Below are 21,129 nucleotides of genomic sequence, written 5' to 3'. Positions count from 1 at the left end.
CACACAAGAACCATCAAAGGACTTAAATTATATCCATTTGAAACAGTCTCAGGGAACAGTACAGTGTGTAGGTGAGGAAGTACAGGAAGGGCCATGTGGAAATAAAAGCAGTGTGTTCATTTGGACATATATCCTGTGCCTACTTTCCTATCATTGTCACAAGAATAAGTGACTTCCTGATACTTCACCAGTATACAGCAGAAAATGCATTGTCAGGCTAGCTACTGTCTTGTGAGGCCAAGTACCTTTATGTAGATTATCTCTTTTGCTCCCTTTAAACCACAGTTATCATCCCATTTGACAGATAAGAAAACCAACACACAGACCCCTCCCTAAGCATCCCTGTCTTAGGTGATCACTTTATCTGCTCAGCCTTCATCCTTGCTGGTTATTTGCATACCCATATCTCATTGACCTTTCCTCTGTCCCTGGGAGGGAGGCAGTGCAGTACCTAGAGAGGGGAAATAGTTGGTGGAGTGTCACTTAACTGCTGAGTCACTTGACCATGTGAATCTAGGTCTTCTCATTCTAAATCCCATGTTTTCATTATTCACTTGGAGAAACATAAGATTCAAAATGAACAGGGTTTTCACCGATTTTTTTGTTGAATACTATCATCAAAAATGTGCTGGGCACACTGGAAATTCGCTTAAAATTTTTTGAACTCTTTTCATATATTTAGAAAAGAATGGTAGTTGATACAGGTAAAAATAACATTTCTACTTTTTGCCTCTTTCAGCACTTCACCTTCCTCCTACTTTCCTAACTGCCCTGAAATTTGGACTTAAGCTCACCTTTGCTGCTTTCTTTTTCCATGGAGTTAACCTTGAAAAGTGTTAGTAGAGGAGACTAGGAATCTACTGTTATTTTAGCTGACGAGTTGAGAGTTGATATTTTTCATTAAGACATCCAGCAGTACTGAATATCTGAGGCAGAAGTGACTAATGCTGGAGTACTTCTAAGTTTGGCAAAAGGAACAAGACATGTTTTCCAAGTACCCACATTTTTATTACCCTTTGGCACCTCTCCCTCCCATCCCAAACATGGGATGTTGTGATCTGGTTGACTTAAGCAGCAGGACAAAGCAGAACTTCCACACCAAACAGGAGAGTTCAGGAGAAGAGTTTTCTAGTTGCTTAAGGCAAGAAGTGGCTGAATGTGAGTAGAGAACAGATACAGTGAACTGCAGTAGTCATATAATATGGTAAAGGCAAGAACTATTTTATCTCTGGGCAATGCAAAATTGACCTCAGAGCCTGAGTACTTCTAGACCTGACTGTCCTTACTGAGCACCAGGCTAGCATATTCAGTTGCCCATTTGACAGTTCATAAATGTTCAACAGGTTCAATCATAATTCTTGACTTTGTCCAAAACACAAATACAAAAAAAGAAAGTTTTCTTCTGCTGTCTTCTTTTATCTTACTAAATAGCATCAATATCTACCCATTTGCTTATGGGGAAAAAGAACAACAAAAAGAAAGGAAACCCAGTGGCTCAGGAGCCTGAGGCTGGAGGATTGCAAGTTCAAAGCCAGCCTCAGCAACAGTGAGGCACTAAGCAACTGAGACCCTGTCTCTAAATGAAATACAAAAACTAGAACTGGGGATGTGGCTCAGTAGTCAAGTGCCCCTGAATTCAATCCTTGGTAAAACTCCCACACCCCACCCTAAAAAAAATAAAAAAGGTAAATGAGAATGAATTGGAGTAGAAATGGGAAATTACAGATTTAGAGAGTGTAAGGAATCCCACAAAAACCACGCCAGACATGGGAAATCACATAAGGGAGTTTATTAAGCAAACAGAGTGTCTTCCTGCAGGGTGAGAGAGAAAATGAGAGGAAAAGAAAGGGAAAGAGAAAGGGCAAGCGCTAGAGAGAGTGGAAAGCGAGGAAGAGAAAGAAAGCAGGGGGAGAGAAAAGATGGCAGTGAAGCTATCTTTAAGAATCCTGCTGGGCTAACAGGGGACCACTAATGGAGAAGGATACTTGCAAGCTGACTGATGAACCAATAGCTAGCTAGGATGTTCACAGACTGACAGTAGTTGGGAGGTGGGGAAAATGGCTGCACCAGAAAGGGTGGGGAGAGCAGCTTTCAGACTGACAAGCTAGGTTGTGATGCAACGGAAAGGGCAGGGGGAGCAGCTTTGTATTACAGAGAGTGGTCGGGCAAGTCCTCTCAGAAGGTACATTTAAGCCAAGATGTGCAAAAGGTGGAAAGTGAACTTTCTGGAGGCAGAGTGTTCTGAGATAATGGTAGTTACAGGATATTTGTCAATATTCACTGAACTGTTTGATAAAATGAGTGGATTTATTATATGGTATGCAAATTGTACCTCAGTAAATTTACCATTAAAAATAAATTTTCTGGAGTGGGGTTTTGCCTAAGATGCAGAAAACTAGTACAAATTCCCACTCCTTGACAAAGAGAAAAAGAGTTGAACTATGAAATCATAACTTCTTTTGAACCCATCAATGAACTGAGGTCATAGGGCAGCCAGGTAACTTGGAAACCAAGGAGAGATGGGCCCATCCACCCCCAAAGCTGTGAGACACCAGGACTAGATCCAGGTAACCAACATACAAGTGCATAAAAAGAAATTAGATGCAGTTTAAGAGTTTGCTAAAGGTTGAATGTGAACCAGAATGACATTATAAAACACCAAGGACACCCAGGTACTAGAGGAATTTGCACTGGAAGGCTCTGAGACTGGTGGTCAGCAGGAAACTAAAGAGAGCCTCTCAAGGAGATGCCGGCAATTGAAAAATATCTAGTCCTGTGTCCATACCAGCCCTTCTCTCATGGTACAAGAGCCTTATGTAACTAGGAAAGAACCACTCCTTACTGCCCTCTGGCATGGATGGAGACCCTTTGTGACAGGGAAGGATAGAAAGAACACCCTCTACTTGTGGGAAAGGGGCAGGAAACTGCCCTAACCCCAGTATCTTCCAAGAGCACCATTAGAGGTGTCCTACCCCAAGACTCACCACAGGCAAAGTTCCGTTGTCATTGGAAGAAAGGGAAGAAAAAGCTGAGAAAACCTCACGCTCTAGGCCCAGCTGTATGTAGCCCACTTAAGACTGAAGTCTTAGGACATCAGGGCCAGGACAACACAAGACCCAATACCTCCTATCACCAGGCTAGCAAGTTCTGAGTTACAAGCAGTAGCAGAGCAGTCTACCACTGGGAAAGGATCAAGAGCAGGGGTGCCCACCCTGCTCCATCACCCAGGCATGCAGAGAAAGCAGAGAGTGGAGCCAGAGCATGGAAAAACACAGTTAGGCACGTCAGGTCCTAACTAAGCACAAGGCATCGTTAGAGGACATGGTGTACTGAGGGCAGCCATAGCAACAAAAACTCAAATCTAGCTCACCTTCTGAGTAAATTAGCCTGTGCCAAACCTGAGCTGGGAAGAGGTGTTCCCTCTAGCGTAGAATTCATCTCAGTCTCTACATTCTACACGCTGTGTTCAACATTCAGTCATACATTATGAGACACAAAAAGGCAAGAAAAAAGTAATTGTCTAGAGACAGCCAAACCAGATTCAGTGATGATTCAGATGTTGGAACTATCAGAAAGGGACTTTATGATTAATACAGATAGAGGATCTAGTGTGACAGTCAGCAAAGTGTGAACCATGGCCCAAATTCAGCCTGAGACTAGTCTTTGTACAGCCCGAGACTGGTCTTTGTACAACCCGTGAACCAAGGATGTTTTCTGCATTTTGAAGATGTATTTAAACAAAGAAGAATGTGTATCAGAGTCTGTGTTGTGACCACAGAACTTAAGTCATGTACTACCTGTCCTTTATAGAAAGTTTGCCACCATACCTGGCTCTGCTCTCATTTTTCACAGTTTTTCTCACTTTGTTTGTTCACATACTTTATAATGACCTATATTCAAAATCACATATTATGCCAGGGCATAATAGAGTTGTGCCCTGGCATAATAGAGTTGTGTAAACAGATGTATAAATATCTCTCTCTGACACCAGAGAGATAGAAACATCAAGAAAAAAATCAAATGGGAATGCTAGAAATAAAAAACATGATATGACAGAGTTTCCATATCTGGCTCATTGGTATGCTTGGGTGTAGTCAAAGGGGGAAAATATGTGATTTTGAATATAGGTCATTATAAAGTATGTGAACAAACAAAGTGAGAAAAACTGTGAAAAATGAGAGCAGAGCCAGGTATGGTGGCAAACACCTTCAATCCCAGCTAGCTGAAAGACTGAGTCTGGGGGATCACAAGTTTGAGGCCAGCCTTAGCAACTTAGTGAGACCCTGTCTCAAAAATAAAAAGGCTGGAGATACCCCTCAGGGGTAAAGTGCCCCTGCATTCAGTCCCCAGTATGGCAGGCAGGGGCTGAGAACAGGACATCCAAGAACTGCAGGGCAATATCAAATGATCAATATACATAATTGAAGTCCTAGAAGGAAAAGAGAAAAAGAACTGGTCAGAAGAAATATTAGAAAAGAGAGTGACTGAGAATTTCAAAATACTGAAAGATATTAAGCCACAGATCCAAGAATCTCAGAGAACTCCAGTCAGGATAAGTCCATTAAAAATAGATAAATAAGAATAAAGGGTGTGGGTATAGGTCAGTGGTAGAACACTTGCACAGCATGCTTCAATCCTGGGTTCAATCTCCACCCCACCCCCTAAAAAAACCCACAACACACTTTATATTTAAATATCTGAGAAACAATGAAAAAAGAGAAAACACAGAGAAGAGAAAAATGTTATATACAATGTTTATAACAGGAATAAAGATAATAACAGAAACTCTGCAAGTCAGACTAACAGAGTGCCATCTTTTAAATATCAAGATAAAGCAGTCTTACTAACCCAGAATTTAGACCTCCTACAAATATCTTTAAAAACTGCAAACACAATAAATACATTTTCAGACAAAAATGGAGAGCAGGTATTGCTAACAGTACCATAAAGAACTACTAAAAGACATCATTCAAACACGAGAAATAACGTACCTGACAGAAACTTAGAAATTAACAAACAGAAAGTAAGAGTTCCTGAAATGGTAAAACTAAAGCAAACATAAAAGACTTTTTGTTATGTTGATTCACTCTGTACAACAATTGACTTTCTAAAGGGGTTATCAGACTTTCCCTGAAAGTGGCCAGATAGTAAATATTTTAGACTTTAAGGGCTACATTGTCTCTGTCACAACTACCCAGCCCTGCTGGTAGACTTTAGTAGCAGTCATAGGCAATATGTAAACAAGTGGGCATGGCTGTATTCCAGTAGGACTTCATTTAGAACTTCAGACAACAGGCCAGAATTGTCCTATAGGCTATAGGTTGCTCTTGGACATGGTTTCAGAAATCCTCGACAAAAGCTTAGCAGATTTGCCATATATCAAAGGAGTAATATATTGTAATCAGTTGGCATTAATCCCAGGAATGAAGGCTGGTTCTGCTTTAGAAAACTATATTTAGCATTAGAAAAATGTAATTCTTCATATTAGCAAACCAAAAAGGAAAAACTATCTGATCATATCAATACATGCAGAAAAAGCCTTTGTTAAAATCCAGCATTTTTCACAATAGAAAAAAAAAATTTCTGCAAACTAAATTTTAAAGAAAATTACCTCAATCTGATACTGTTTAATTTTTCTTAAAATAATAAAACTAAACTACTTTTTCTGAAAGAAAAGATTTATGCATACATTCAACTAAAAATCCAAGAGGTTTTAGTTGGCCCTCAGCAATGTATTAAGCTAGTGGCGATCTTGTTGGTTTTAACCTGCAGATTTTCCTGGAATTTACTTTTGATAGATTTTACTTGCTGTTCTGTTTGGTTTGGGTAAGATGACCTTTGCCACCAAACTCAGTTCTGTCAAATCTTTCACCTGCATGCAGTATAAAATCAGGAAATACAATTCCAACAAAGATCATTGATGGTATAAACTGGCAATGGTGATAGTAACGTGTATGGGTTTCATCATTAACAGACTGTTTCACGTGCTTTATCATTGCTGGTTTCTACGCCTTGCACAGAGCAACTCTGTCATTTTGTAAATGGCAGTACTGAAATACACTTAATAATGATAGTAGTTGACATCATACAAGCACCTACTATGTGCAAAGCACTCCTCACTTTGCAGATGGTAACATTTAATTTTCACAGTAGGCCCATGAGGCAGGCACTATATTTTTTCCTTGCTTGTGGATCAGGACACTGAGACATAGAGATTGAAATAACTTACCAAGGCTTAAAGTGGAGCTAGAATTTAACCCCAAGTTTCTGACACTGGGTAGGTTCCTTGAACCACTGCATGATGCCACCTCTGGAAGAAGTTAGGTGTCGTACAAGGCACATTGCTAGTATGTATCCAAGGCAAGACCCAACTCGGGCCATTTCACTTGGAGTAGTTTAGAGTCTAGTGTACTGTGTGTCTGACCTATTGATTTTACATGTTTGAGCTGTGTCCTATCTTCCCACTTATATTGCATCTTTCTTGAAGACAGAAAATTATCTTTTTCCCTTGTAAATCCTCTGGAGATATTCTCTGCTGAGTAGGTTATCCATGCATGTATTGATTAAAACACAAAAATCTCAGAGAAAACCAAAAGAAATTGATGCAGAAATACATACATATTCTACTTTCTAAAACCTATTTATTATTATCTTTAAAAACAAAAACAAATAATCTCTCTATGTTTGACTTTTGGGAGAGTGGCTAAGGAAGAATGTTTACCTGACTAGCACATACTAGCTCCTGTTTTACCCCCATCTACCCCACAAAAGCTCATTTCCATAAACCTGGATGGAATGATCATTCACTGGTTTCATGACAGGTAGTCAACTGTGATTTTGACATTACTTGAAGAGTACACTGATTAATCAGAACATGGCATTGGGCAGTCAGGGTTCCAGGCTAATAGCATAGTGGGAGATAACTTGTTATACTTGGATTTCATGAGTTGCAGACAAATTCAGCAGGCAGAGAAAGTTGTAAAGCATGCACTATGGAAAGTACCTTCCTTGAGTTATACTAGCAAAGCACTCATTCCCATTTTAGTTGAAGGTTTTGTTTTTTTCTATTGCTACATATTGTGCAGACATTTTCAGAGGAAAAAAAGTTTATCCTTTTGAACAATTTTAACAGTTTGCTGTGCAAGTTCATGAAAACTACATTATCTGTTGTAATCTCATCACTAAAGTTACTAGTGCATAAAAATTCTAAACTGGGAGTAGGAAATACAAGTTCATATCTGGATGAATTTTTTCACATTCTTTGCTGGTATTATAGTCTTAATTCTGTCTGAATTTTTTGGTTAAGTAATCTATACCTTTTGGCTCAAATATTTCCTGTTTAAAAAAAAAAAATGATAACAACAACTAAGCTTGGCACATATACCTGTATTCCAGCTACTTGGGAGACTGAGGCAGAAGAATTGCAAGTTCCAGGCCAGCTTGGACAATTTAGCAAGACCCTGTCTCAAAAATAAATGGGGATGGTGGGGAAAGAATCTGGTATGTAGCTCAATGATAGAACCCTCCTGGGTTCAGTCCCCACTACTGGGAAACAAAACAAAAATGAAAATCCTAATTAAACCTGTGTTCCAGTTTGTACATAAAAAACGCTGGAGACCTAACCTGAGTGCTGTTCTGCTCCTGACACAGGCATACTCCAGCCCCTCCTCTGTCTCTGATCCTGTTTACTCCTCTATAGGAAAAGGACTGTTTATCAGCCTCATAGAATTTCTGGGAGAATGAAATAAATAGTATAGGTAGAGCACATGGTCCATAGTAAGCATTCAGTGCAGGTTCGTTTTCTTCCTTCTTGATGTATAAATTATACTTCCTTCTGGAAGTGGTAGTTTGCTAAAATAGTGTCAATTTGAATGCAAAAACATTAGAATGTCAGCTTTAAAATATACAAATGAGAGCTTGAAAGAAGAAGTCTTCTTAGAACCTAAGCCTCATGCCCCCTCTGCAGGTGTCCTGGTGGGGTGAAAACTGCTTAGGGCTTAGAGGCAAGCCAGCGTAGGCCACAGAGAGAACAAAACAGAACTGTCATTGCATCACTTTGTTATTTAGTGATGTGACATGTGAGTACTCACTCTTTTGTTGGCTCATAATGTCTGCGAGGATATGAATGCCATGTGTTCCACTCAACTCTGATTACGGGCATTTGTTATCTCGATCATCAATCTCCTGAGTAAATGGATGCACCAGCAGTTCAGAGAAGCAAGGGAAGAATATGCCAATGCTTTATTTGTTCACTTAAAAATAAAGAGATATCATTTTACTGATGGTATTGGCATAGACAACACACCAGGGATCAGCTCCAGAGCTCCAGGTGCCCTGAGGAAGAGAGGAGAGTTGGCACGCAGCCTGGCACATGGGCTCTCGCCTTGTCGCTTCCCTACAGTTGACATCGTGTATTGCATTTCTGGTACTTGCCCCCAAGACTGAAGGTCACACAGTAATAATATCAACGCACATGACAGAAGACAGTGGTAGAGCTGACATTCCCCTCCTCCTAGAACAGGTACCGCATTTCAAGGTAGAAACAGTGACAAACCCACCTAATCTCACAAGAAATGGATCCATAAACATTATCCAGAAGACTATTTCCATTATGGGTTTGTATCCACTATAATAAAGTGTGTCTTACTGTGCATATATATACTTTGCTTGCTGATGATAATGTGAAGCCTTTGTGATTAGCAAAACATAGGATATAACAAGTTGTCCAGATTATTTTCCTTTCTGTGGTACTGGGGACTGCACCCAGGGTCTCCTTAAGTTACTGACACTGGCCTCAAACTTGCAATCCTTCTGTTGAACCTGGCTCAAATTATTTCAATAATATTTAATGAGTACAAAAAAAGTGTTTTCTTATTGGTTAAGTATTTTTATATTAGTTTATTTGTATTTATCTCATTCTTTTTATTCCTTCTGTGTGCATTTTTGATATATAAAACATTAATGCTGTACTTTATTACATAATTTATAAATAAATAGAACATGTATTGCAAGTACCGTCTCTTTTTTTTTTTAACCTGTAGACATATGTAATCAGAAGTTTGGAGACCTCCAATCTAGATTCTGGTTAATGGTCATAACCTCCTGGAGAGATCAACACAGAAGGCCTCTGGCTAGGCTACAGGATCAGTGTTCCATAAGCTTCCCAGCCACTTTTGATGGTCAGCCATATTTGGGAACTACCCTTGTCTCCATTGCTATAAGCTAAACATCATCCAATAACAAAATCTCAGCTTTTAGTAAATATTAAAAAGAAAACCATTTGTAAGCCTCAAGCAATATCTACTGTTTCACTGATAGTGTTTCATTTCTTAGAATGTGTTTTTAACAAATATGTTCCTATTCTCTAACTATTTTTTGGTCAAAGAAGAGAATTTTATGTACAGGTATTAATTTAAACCATATGAAACTGCCAATATTCAGCCATTTTTTTTCTACCAACAAAAATGTTATTTTACAGGCAAATGGTTGGAATTGGAGAATATCATGCTAAGTAAGATAAGCCGATCTCAAAAATCCAAAAGGCGAATGATCTCACTGATAAGCGAATGATGACACATAATGGGGGGTAGGAGGGGTGCAAGAATGGAGGAAAGAGGGACTGTATGGAGGGAAAAGAGGGGTGGGAGGGGTGGGGGGAAGGAAAAAATAACAGAATGAATCAAACATCATTACCCTATGTAAATGTATGATTACGCAAATGGTATGCTTTTACTCCATGTACAAACAGAAACAACATGTATCCCATTTGTTTACAATAAAAATAAATTAAAATTTAAAAAAATGTTATTTTATATGGTTAATCAATGTTTTTCCTCAGAAAAATTGTATATGTTTCAAACCTGGCTGGTTATGATGGCAAGTGCCTATAATCCCAGCTGCGTGGGAGGCTGAAGCAAGAGGGTTACAAGTTTGAAGCCAGCCTGGGCAACACAGCAAGACCCTGTCCCTAAAAAATAAAATAATGCTAAAATTTTAAAATAAAACCTGTGAGGATATTTATACAAAAGGGTAGCATTTATTTCACATCTTTCTAGCATATTTTAAAATAAGATTTTAGTGGAATTATTGCAGTATGTTTCCTATTTGTGTCTTTCTTCAAAAATTTATTCACTATATTAAAAATTATTTATGTACTTCTATCTAAACTCTTAAACAGACTTAATTCCAGAATACCAAAGGGAATTTAAAATCTGATTTGGGAAAAACAAGACCCAGTAAGCACATACTGCATAAGCACAACTAACCTGTTATGGACAAAATAAGCAACTTGTAAAGGAGCTGTGCCAACAATTTGCTTGAGATAAAACAATGATTTATCTAGAATCAAACGCAGTGTAGCCAGCCATGGGCTCCCTTTGTATTTGCTGATTACCTGAGTTGTGAGGCCCAGGCTTGGAGATGGTGCTGCTCCCCACCCCATGTCTTTTGTTTGCAGAGCAAATGCATTTCAGCGGCATTCATGTAATATAGCATGCTTTGCACAGAATAGTTAAAAGTTTTAGTCCTGTGCTCTTCAATAATATTTAGAAGAGCAGTTAAAAAGAAAACATATTAAAATGTTTGCCAGGTATTACTTATAATGCATTTTACCCATAAAATTAAAACATGTAAAAAGGAAAGTTGTTTTAAAAAATGAAGTTTTCTATTTTTGCATATTTGACTATTAACATCTCAGTGTTACTCTCCTGAATAAAAAGGGTCAGAAGTGGCCTTTTGGTTGGGAGGGGGTGGCTTACTGAGAATTGAACCCAGAGGTTCTTTACCACTCAGCTACATTCCCAGCCACCATCCCTCCTCCATTTGTTTGGTTCTTTTTATAATTTTCAGACAGCATCTCACTAAGTTGCTGAGACTGATCTCAAATTTGTGATTCTTCTGCCTCAGCCTCCCAAGTAGCTGGGATTATATGCATGTATCATCAGTTCAACACAAATCTTGATTTGTTAATATCGTGATTTTAAACATGGTTTGTTAAAAAATGATGGCATTCTTTAGGTTTTTTTGTTTCATTTTTGTTTATTTGTTTTGCTCTGTTTTGTTTCTTGGCAGTACTGAAGATTAAATCAAGGGCCTATCACATGCTAGACAAGTATTCTACCACTGAACTACAATGACAAATATTTAGATGTTATTTCCAGAATGCTACTGTGTGAATGTCTTGCTACATAGTTGAGGTTGTGCTGTGACATGAAACAAGAGTAATTATAGCTTGCTGTTGATTACCTCTGGTGATCAGGGATGAGGATGATGTGGATAAATTTAATTTAACAGATAATCCCCAAAACATCATTTTAGCCATTAACTTTAAATTCCTTTCCTATTAAGCCTTTTTCTGAGCCCTCCCTGTTAAGCTTCAAAATTGACAGACTTTAAGATTGAGCTTTCCCTTCCCACCATCTCCTGAGTGTTGCTCTCTAAATGAAATACAAATGCAGGATGGGGCAACCCAAGAAAGAGCAGAATTTAGGAAGCTACCTAATTCACAGAATGAATAATCAGCCCTGCGTTGAATAATCAGGGTTGGTCCTGATGTAGTCATTAAACCCTGTAAAGACAGGACTGCATGTAGCAAGGCAGGTGAAGTGAATGCCAGGTCACTCAGAAATGGAATTATGATCATTCGACTACCACGTGGGAAGACATCTACTGAAAATACATTTCTTAAAATTACCTGTTGAAAAAAAATTATCTTTGTATTGCAGGTGATCACCTTCTTTAGCTCAAGGTTGCTACAAGCTGGAGCTGAGCTATCTGTGGAGCGAGTTTTAGAGATCATTAAGCAAGGGGTTGTTGCACTGCCCAAAGACAGACTGAAGGTAAGATGGCTAGAAAAATGCTCTGTTGGTACTTCCTGCCATGTCACTTTATGAATCGTCATCCCCTAAGCAAACTCTACTTAGAGTTGTACCATTTATCCAGTACATGTGCTAGAAGGCCAAGTAGTCCCTACTTTTCTGTGTACTGCTACTCAGAATTGTGGAGGTTTCTGCAGCCTTTCAAAAGAAAACAGCAAAAGAAGGATACCACAGCACATCCTTTAAGTGACCCCTGTATGTCCTGTGAGTAATTCATATGTCATTAACAGAGAGGCACCTAATTATTTTAACCCAATTAAGCAAATTCCGTGTAAAAGTATCAAGTGTCAATGGGAAGGTGGTGGTGATGGCAGCTGCCACAGTAGCTGATCCTTACACAGTGTTTCTCACCTGCATCAGCCCATCTGCCTTCACAACAGTCCTGTACAGTGGGCAGTGTTATCATCTGAGTCTTTCAGATGAGGAAACTGATGTAGAGAGAGGTGAAGAAACCTACCCAAAGCCACACAACTAGAAAATGATTGTGCTGGGGGATTCAGGTCCAGGAAGTCTGGCTACAAGCCTCTGCTCATAATCTCTGCACCATTTACTATATGCCAGCAATATAGCAAGGGAAAGAAAGCATTTCGAGGAAAAGGTAGGAGGAATACTGGATTTGGGGAAGTCATTTACATTTGTGTGATAGATGTATTCCTGAAGTGATCTCATGATTTAAAATTCATTCGTTAAGACTAACTTTCCCATAGGAAAAAATACAAATGGGCTATTTTGGGAGATGTATGAATGAATAGTATTGTAACATAGTTTTATTTTAATACTTCTCAATAAGTTTGTCCTTCGTTAGGTCTAATTTTGCAGAATGCTTTTTCCTAAATTATCAACATAGTGGATATTTGGCCACCTTCGTCATGTTTTATCGCAACCAACTTTGTTCCGTATTTGCTGTTTGGGGCTGTGTTTTTCTGTACTATCACTAGAACCATTGATTAATGAATGCTTGAGAGATATTATTGTAGGTTATAAAAATATTTTCAGTTATAATAACAGAGTTTGTAAAATAACAGCACATTAGTCATTTTAATCACTTACAGAAGTTCCCCTGTGCATAAACAGTAGTGAGACTCACACAGTCCTGAGCAAAAATGGCAGATGTTTCTGTTGATCAACTAAGTGGCACCACATGTACTAACAGCATAAAAACAGTTCACTGGACCCTTTGGCTTTCACATTATTCTATTCCTGACAATTTTTTAAATACAAGAATTCACTTATTCCCATTCTTACATAAACTAAGACACTGGTGTGTTGGATTTTGGTTTTTGCACTATTTATATTTGTTTGCACTATGCCATATGAACGAGTACAAAAATCCGTGAAGACCAGAGTGGCTCTTCACAGGAAGTGATGGATCTTGGTTTCTAAGCTTAGTCAAGAAAGAAATATCAGTAGGCCATCAGAAAAAGGATAATGCAGAGATGGGAGAAGGAAGATTTTTCATAAGTTTAAAGAATTTGTATAGTGGGAGTAAAAAAGATTGTGATTGGAGAGAAGTGTATTTAGACTATGATTTCAAAAGTGAGACAAATTTTCATGATCACATGATCTGAATTTGACCATGAGTGTGAGGGACAGAGATGGTATAGATGTGAATGAAAGCATGATTGAGCCAGGTGAGGAACTGGGAGCTATGGGGCAGCCACCTGGAAGTCAATGACAGACAGCTTCATGGAAGAAAAGAGGCAGCTACCAGCCTTGTATTTTGCTTCAGGGTAGAAGAGTAATAGGAAGAAGTAAAGAAAGCAAAAAGATCATCAACCCTACTTCCAGACCTGAAGAATATAGAGTATGAAAACCTCAGGGGATCGGAGTACTGAATAGAGCCCCACTTCAATCAAAGAGGTAAGGGTGTAGGATGTGGGCATGAACAGGCTTGAAACGGTACCATGGTCTAGGAGGAAGTGAAGAAACGAGTCTGGGCAGGGGAGAGAAGGCAAAAAGCAGTAGAGGACCAAAGTGTAGGAGAGGATGGCTGGCTGGAGGGCTTATGTCTAAAGCAAAGCCAGGGAGATTAAGTCATATGATATGTTAGCTTTAAGCTTGCCACAGGCCCCATCAACACTGAATAAATCCTCAAGCATCTGCTCTGTGACAGCCATTGCTGTAGGTGCCTGGGCTACCTCAGTGACCAATGCCATGCCTTTACAGGGCTTACTGTACAGCAGGAAGGGGCGGACAGTAAGCAAGAAGCGTGATAAATAACAATGCATCTAGTGTGTTAGAGCATAGTGAGTGCTGTGGAAAAGAAGGAAACGTGGCCAGGTTAAGGGGTTGGGCGGATCAGTGAGGCTGTGGTGGGAGAAAGTTGTAGAATTAGAGAACAGTCTGAGCGACATTTAGCAAAGACAAGAAGGTGAGGGACTTAAACAGGCTGACACCACAGGACGAGAGCCACTCAAGGGCTCCTACAGCAGGAGGATGCTGCATGTGATGAAAACAAGGAGACCAGCACAGTGAGAGCTGGGCAAGCAAGGCCGGGAGGGGAAGAGTGTGGACAGAGCTGACGGGAGCGGGAGGCACGCAACAGTCACACAGTGTGGCCTTTAGACTATTTTAGTAATTTGTTTTTTAGATTTTTTTTTCCTGAGTGAAATGGGAAACTTTGTAAGATTTGAGAAGAGAAATTATATGAATCACTAATAGAAATTTAATAGAATAACTCTGGCAACTGGGTTGAGAAACAAACCAGTTAAAAAACTATTACTTGTATTGGACCACGGTGCTAAGAGTGGAAGTACCAACCGAAGTCATCCAAGAGGATGGATATCTGGAGGGGTGAGGAGAGCACTCAGGCCCCCTACGAGAGAGCCGCCATCTGCCTTGGTTACAAAAGCTCTGCTCCATGACTAGAGCAACCTAAGTTCTGCCAGAGGATTAGAGAACAGGTTGAACACTGGAAGAGTTGTTGATGAAAGTGGATTTGGACTTGGTCTGTATGGTCTCAAGGATACCTTGAAAACAGTGTAGAAAACTTTCAGAGGTTGGTCAGCCAAATGTGCCAGGGATAGCAGCCTGCCTCTGCTTTCCTAAGTATTGTGGGCTCAGCCGAGTGTTGCTAGTGTAGACAGACTGTAGACAAACTTAGTGAATGCCAGTTGGGGGACTTTTCAGATGATCACCAAAATTGTGAAAGAACACAAGGAGTGACTGACTACAGGAACTCAGACTGTGGTTATTACCTTAAGGAGAAAAGATTCAAGAAGAAAAGACTTGTCTTCAAGTACTGGAAAAATCGTTTATGGAAACAGATTGGGTCTTTTTATGTGTGCTCTCAAGGAGCAGGACTAGGACCAGTGGAAGCCACATACAGGGGCACACATTTCAGTCCCATAGAAGGAAGAATTTTCTAACAGATGGAATGGGCAAGTTTGGGGAGGTGAAATGTTCACTCTCACTAGAGTATGAGGGTAACAGACTGATGGCCCTTTGGCAGGGAAGTGAATAAGTTCCATCTTGAATGCAGCTCTTAACTTTTGGTGCTAGCTGGATGGAAGTGAATAGAGAAGGATTCTAAGACTCAGTTCAGGTTTAACAAGAAAAGCACTGAGGTCTGTTACCAAGGTCTGCCACTGGCAGCAAGAGCAGAAAGCAAGGAGCACATGTATTCCTTGTTCTTCGCCATTCTGATTGTAAAGATTCAAACACTGGTTGGGAAATCCAACTATGTTACTGCTAAAGATTTTTCCATTCCTACGAGTTTAATTTTGTCTAAGCATGTACTAAAATTGTCATTCCTCCCAAAGGGGGAACCACATAAATTTTGGTGACTGTTATCACTCTCAGAAAATGCAAAAAAACAGTAAGAAAAGCTGTGACTGTGGGCAGATTTACATTACAAAGAATTCACTTTTCAGTTTGTGAAAGCAGATGACAGACCTGCGTGCTAGAAGTTGTGTATCACTCATAACAAGAAAAAGAATTTGGTTCAAGAAAGCTAGAAAACTGGGGAAGGTGGGTCTGGGAGGTCTTGATCACATACTTAGTGATTATTTTGTGCAAATACGAGAGATACGTTTGTACTGGAGTAACTAGTATCATCTGTGCATCACTGTTACCCTCTTCTGTCTTTCTGTGTCACAGAGGAGGGGCCAAGATTATTACATTTCCCAGAGTCCTCCTCATCATTCTAGGTTGTAGTCTGCCAGGGAGAGGTACTTGCATGAGATTTGGAGGGCAAAAGAAAAAGAAAACCCATCATTCTCCAGAATCAGGCCTCTGCCCTCACCTGCTGTGTTAGTCACATTTTTTGTTACTGTAATAAAATGACTGAACTAATGAACTGATAAAGACTTCTTTTGGCTCACGGTTCTAGAAGTTTTGGTCCATGATCAGTTGATTCCACTGCTAGGGCCAGTGACAAGGCATCATATTTATACAGAAAACACATGGCAGAGCTCACCTCATTACAAGCTAGGGAGCAAAATAGAGGAAGAGGAAGGGGCCAGTGTCCTGCCATCCCCTTCATAGGCACACACCCAGTAACCTAAAAACTTCCACCAGGCCCCTCCTCTTCATGGTTTCAATACCTCCCAGTAACACCGTGAACTGGGGACATGGGCACTTGGGCCTTTGGGAGACATTCTACATGCCAATAGAGCCCCACTCTTGGTGTGGCAGCTAGCTCAGGGTATCAGTGGCTGAGGACTAAGGGATGCTGAGTATTGTCAGCAGCTCGCAGTGTGCTCTTGAGAAGGCAGCGCCATCGGCTGTCTCTGTCACTGCTTCCCACTCCATGCCTGCACCCTTCCCGACAGCTTCATCAGCCTATTTCACAGTGAATCCCTTACACTTGACTGCTACAGAGTAGCTTCTGTTTTTTCCTACCAGACCTGTCTGATTTCAAACAGTCAAAGGTGTAACTTGAAGAATTCAAAATCACTGAAAGGACTGGAGAGCAAAGTTGACAGCAAGCCACTGCTGGTAGAGGAAATCAGAAGTGGCAGGAACGGCACCACAAATGACCTGGCCTGCCCAGAGCATCAAAGTGAGGGTCTGCAGGACCTCTAAGCTTCTGGCTGACGCCCACAGTCCTGCCACACTGACACCAGACCCGGGTTTCTTTTTCTGCCTCCCAAAATATAAGTTCCTCTCATTGCCACAGTCAACCCCCAAGCCCTGCTGGAGATAAGATAGGAAAGGTCCTGTTCACCTAGAGCTTGCCCACAGGGGAAAGCGTGAGAGACAGAGAGGAGGGTGTTTAAGTTGCCCCTTAAAATGTGGCACAGGATGTAAACACACTGGTAAAGCAGCGTGAGAAGTAGTAAAGCGCCTCCCAGACAGCGTGGGCTTTCTGAAAGGATGTGTACGAAAGACGGAGGGAGCAGTGTGTGGAGGCCAGATGTGATGGAGTGGTGCGGGCTTACACAGCATCATCATAAGACTCAAATTGGAAAGGGATTTTGATCCTCTTGTGGGGAAACCAGAAGCTGTGGGTCTTTAGCACAGAAAGGTTACTGCATGATTTATTTGTTTATACATTCTCCCATTTTTAATTCTAGTTCAGTTCTTTTATCTCCTTCAGTGAGAATAATCTCAAACTGGAAGAATATGTCCTTTAAACAAAATTGAAACCCAAAATAAGTAAATGAATGGTAAAAGAACTGGCAGCACTTTTATTTTATTTTTAGTATCTTTTTATTTTTAAATTGATGCATAATAATTGTACTTACTTATGGAGTACAGTGTGACATTTCAATACATATATACAAGATATAATGATCAGATAAGGGTAATTGGCATGCCTGCAATTTCAGACATTTATCATTGCTTGGTTGGGTACATTCAAAATCTTTTCTACTAGCTATTTTGAAATAATTAATCATTGTCAACAATAGTTACCCTACTGTGCAACAGAATGCTAGCAGTTATGTCTCCTGTCCGCCTGCACCCCGTTTGTTAACCCCTGTCTCCACCCCTTGTACACCCAAGACTCTAGTGACCTTGTTAGACTCTAGTGACCACTGTTCTACTCTTCTCTGCTTCTTTGAGATCAACCTTTTGCTTCCATATACAAGTGAGACATGCAGTATGTATCTTTCTGTACCTTATTTCACTTAATACAGTGTCCTCTCTAGTTCCATTCATGTTGCTATAAATGGCAGATTTTTTTTTTCTTTTTATAGTTGAATAATAGTCAGTGTGTGTATACGTACTGCAGGGATATCAAATCCATGGCACAGGAGATGCGGTTGACAGAAGTCACACAAGAAGAACCCAAAAGTTTCTTGCAGTTCTTAAGAGTGTTCTAGTATCTTCCATCTCCTACTTAAAAAGATTCGGGGGTGAGTGATCTCTTACTACTAGATAAAGTCTGGAGTCCTAGCTTGGAATTCTAGACCCTCCCAGTTTGAACCCAGCCCCCTCTCTCCTCCCTCTTCTCTTTCTCCACCCACCACTCCAGCCAACCAGCTGCCTGTGCCTTGCTTTGTCCTTTTCTACATTGGTTGACTTGCTTCCCCCACTTCGCTTTTTGCTCAGCCAAGTTCTGGTATTCATTAAAGTACCTGATGAAGCCAACAACTTTGTGAAACCTTTACTTTTACTCCTCAATCTACATATGCCTCCCTCCTCAAAGCACCCACAGCATCCTAGCCTGTAGCTTGTGTCCTGCTGTGCATCTGGTCTTCAGTGCTTCTCTCCCCTCACCTCTAACTTCCTCCGGGGTAGGATCAGCAATACGCGTGCTTGCCCTGACGTTCAGTGTTTCGTACAGAGTAGCTGTTCAGTCACTATGGTAACAGATAAGGGCAAAGCTCACTTTATGCTCTGCAGAGGAAAGGGGGTCTTCCAGAACTCAGGAGTTGGGAAGTAAAATTTTCAATTTCTAGACCTGCTTTTCAAATTTTATTCCACCATCCTCTTTGGAATTTTAACTTCCCCGTCCCTCCCTGTTTGTGGTAGGCACCAGTTGTAAGGATTGTAGAGTTCACATGAATCTTCATCCAGCTTCCCATAATGTTAACAGCTTGTGTAGCTATATAGTACAGTGATCGAAACCCCCAGATCACTAACTAAATTAGCATAATTCAGTTGATTCAGACCTACCTTGAATTTTGCCTTTTTTCCTCTCCCAGTGCCCTTTTTTGCATTCCAGCATGTCTCTCAATTTAGTTTTTCTGATTTTTTTCTCATCAGTCTACTGAAGTTAAGCATATTTGGCAAAACACCGCAGAAGTGTTGTGTCCTCAGTGCGTTATCAGGAGATGTGTGAGGGCAGCACATCTCGTGACTGGGAGGTTGTCTTTTGTCATTTGATTAAGGTGCTGTCTCCAGGTTTCTCCAGTGAAAAGTCATTTTCCCTTTGTCATTGATAAATATCTTGGTGTTGATACTTGAGTTTTTACTAGGATCCTGTGTCTCCTCACAGTTTTGCCCACTGATTTTATCATCATGGGTGGATCTTACCTACATAATAACACCTAACTACCATGGTACTTACTTAATGGTGATTTTGTATTTTATTCCATGGGTTATAACTCAGTTTTAGCACTTGTTTATTTTGTTACTCAGGTTGTTCCAGCTTTGGCCAGTGTGGCTTCTCCAAGTTGAATCCCCTATCATTCCATGTGACCCCATCTTGTTCTGAGAACTTCCTTACTTCCTGGCTCCACGGGATGCTGCAGAGTAATCCTGCATTTTTCCTGCCTCAGGCTCAGCTCAGAAGTCAGCCACTGTTCCAATAAGCTCCAGTTCCTTTTAGGTTTTCTTTTTAGGAGCCAAGACCTGGTGTGTGTGTAGTAGGTCACCACCTTCTTAGAGCCTTGCCCGCCCTCCTCTCCCATCTCCCTCTACAGCTGAAGTACTTTCTCATTCCACTGCCATATAAATACCCAAACTTTTTCCTTTTGTGCCTTTTTTTTTTAGTTGTAGAGAGACACAATACCTTTATCTTCTTCATTTATTTTTATGTGGTGCTGAGGATCAAACCTGGTGCCTCACACGTCCGAGGCAAGTGCTCTACCACTGAGCCACAACCCAAGCCCTGTATTTCTTCTTTTTGATAAATCTTTTCTCTTATCTTTGGCTTATCTCTCACTGTGTCCTTGTCCCATTTTTTTCTACTTAATGCAATTCCAGATTTATTTTCTAATTCCTTTAATGAACACTTGGGGCCCAAGAGCCCCTCCATGGGCCACAGTAGATACAAAAGATTAACCTTGTATTTAGTTCACTGTAACACTGACCTTAAAGTGAAATTAACTGTAGTGTGCAGTCTACTGCTTGAATGCTCATTTACTCTACCATGTTCAGAGAGCAACTATTCTTTATCTTTGAGATAGTGGCATGTAATTGAAAATATAACTCTGTGTTTTTTAGGATTACAACTAAATAGAGAAATTAATCGATCTGTGGGAGGTCCTAGGAAAGTTAGCTCTTACTTAAAGTTAGATCTTGCTGAGGCCAAGGTCATGACTAAATCCCTTAAGTGAGTGAGTTAATTTTGTTCTGAAGCACAATAAGAAATTGTGCTCCTGATCCAGCTTCCCCTCTCACTCTGTGATTGCAAAAAAGGACAGAAGATGGATGATTCTGTCTTAAAAAACAAAGAAAAAAAAAAAAAAAACCGTCACCAGTACTGGGAAAGGAAACAAAAATTACATTTACTCACAGATGGTGAGTCATCCTCAGTTGGTTTAAATGATAGCATATTATTACCACAGATGTTTCTAGAAAAAAAGTCTCTTTATACTTATAATCAAGGCTTATCTTATCTCAATTATTTTAATCATCTTTTTGGATTGAATGTTTATAATAAAATGAATCACTTAAAACCTCTAGCGTTAATTCACAGAATACTATGTTATCTAAAATTGATTGAAAATTCAAGCTGTGTGTTGAATAATATTTGTATTATACCATATAAGAGCACATCATAGTCTTTTGGGGTGGTTTACTAATATATACTGATAAAATAATTGTTGGGTATATAATAATAGCTTTGTATATGAGTTTTTAATGGAAGAGTTGGTTTTAAATTGAGAAAATGCTGTTTTTGTGAGCTCTCTATGAAAGTGCAGAATAGTGTACGCTTATTGATTCACCTTTCTTGAAATATGTATAGTAAACATTAAAAAATTCAGAGTTCTTTCTAGCTACCTTGTGGGTTGTTAAGAGGATCACAGTGCCCCTTACTCATGAATTCACTAATGTCAGCTAAAGCAGATGAGTCAAAAGTTTTCGATGTTTCCCTTGTACTGTAGACCTCTAGCCAAATTTGTAGAAAAATTATTCTTCC

The 21,129-nt window shown here is 40.0% G+C and overlaps 1 protein-coding gene across 3 annotated transcripts in view; it reads left to right on the top strand.

Annotated features, from left to right (window-relative positions):
• Positions 1-21,129, top strand: part of Dym (dymeclin) — a 369,953-nt gene that overhangs the window by 297,198 nt on the left and 51,626 nt on the right. For all 3 annotated transcript variants that reach the window (XM_047527019.1, XM_047527018.1, XM_047527017.1), the window contains one exon: positions 11,724-11,837. In XM_047527019.1, coding sequence (XP_047382975.1) covers positions 11,724-11,837 — 114 coding nt within the window. The remainder of the gene's footprint in view (positions 1-11,723; positions 11,838-21,129) is intronic.

The sequence above is a fragment of the Sciurus carolinensis genome, chromosome 15, assembly GCF_902686445.1.
Source record: "Sciurus carolinensis chromosome 15, mSciCar1.2, whole genome shotgun sequence".
NCBI classification, from domain to species: Eukaryota; Metazoa; Chordata; class Mammalia; order Rodentia; family Sciuridae; genus Sciurus; species Sciurus carolinensis.
This window is presented reverse-complemented; position numbering and strand designations above follow the sequence as displayed.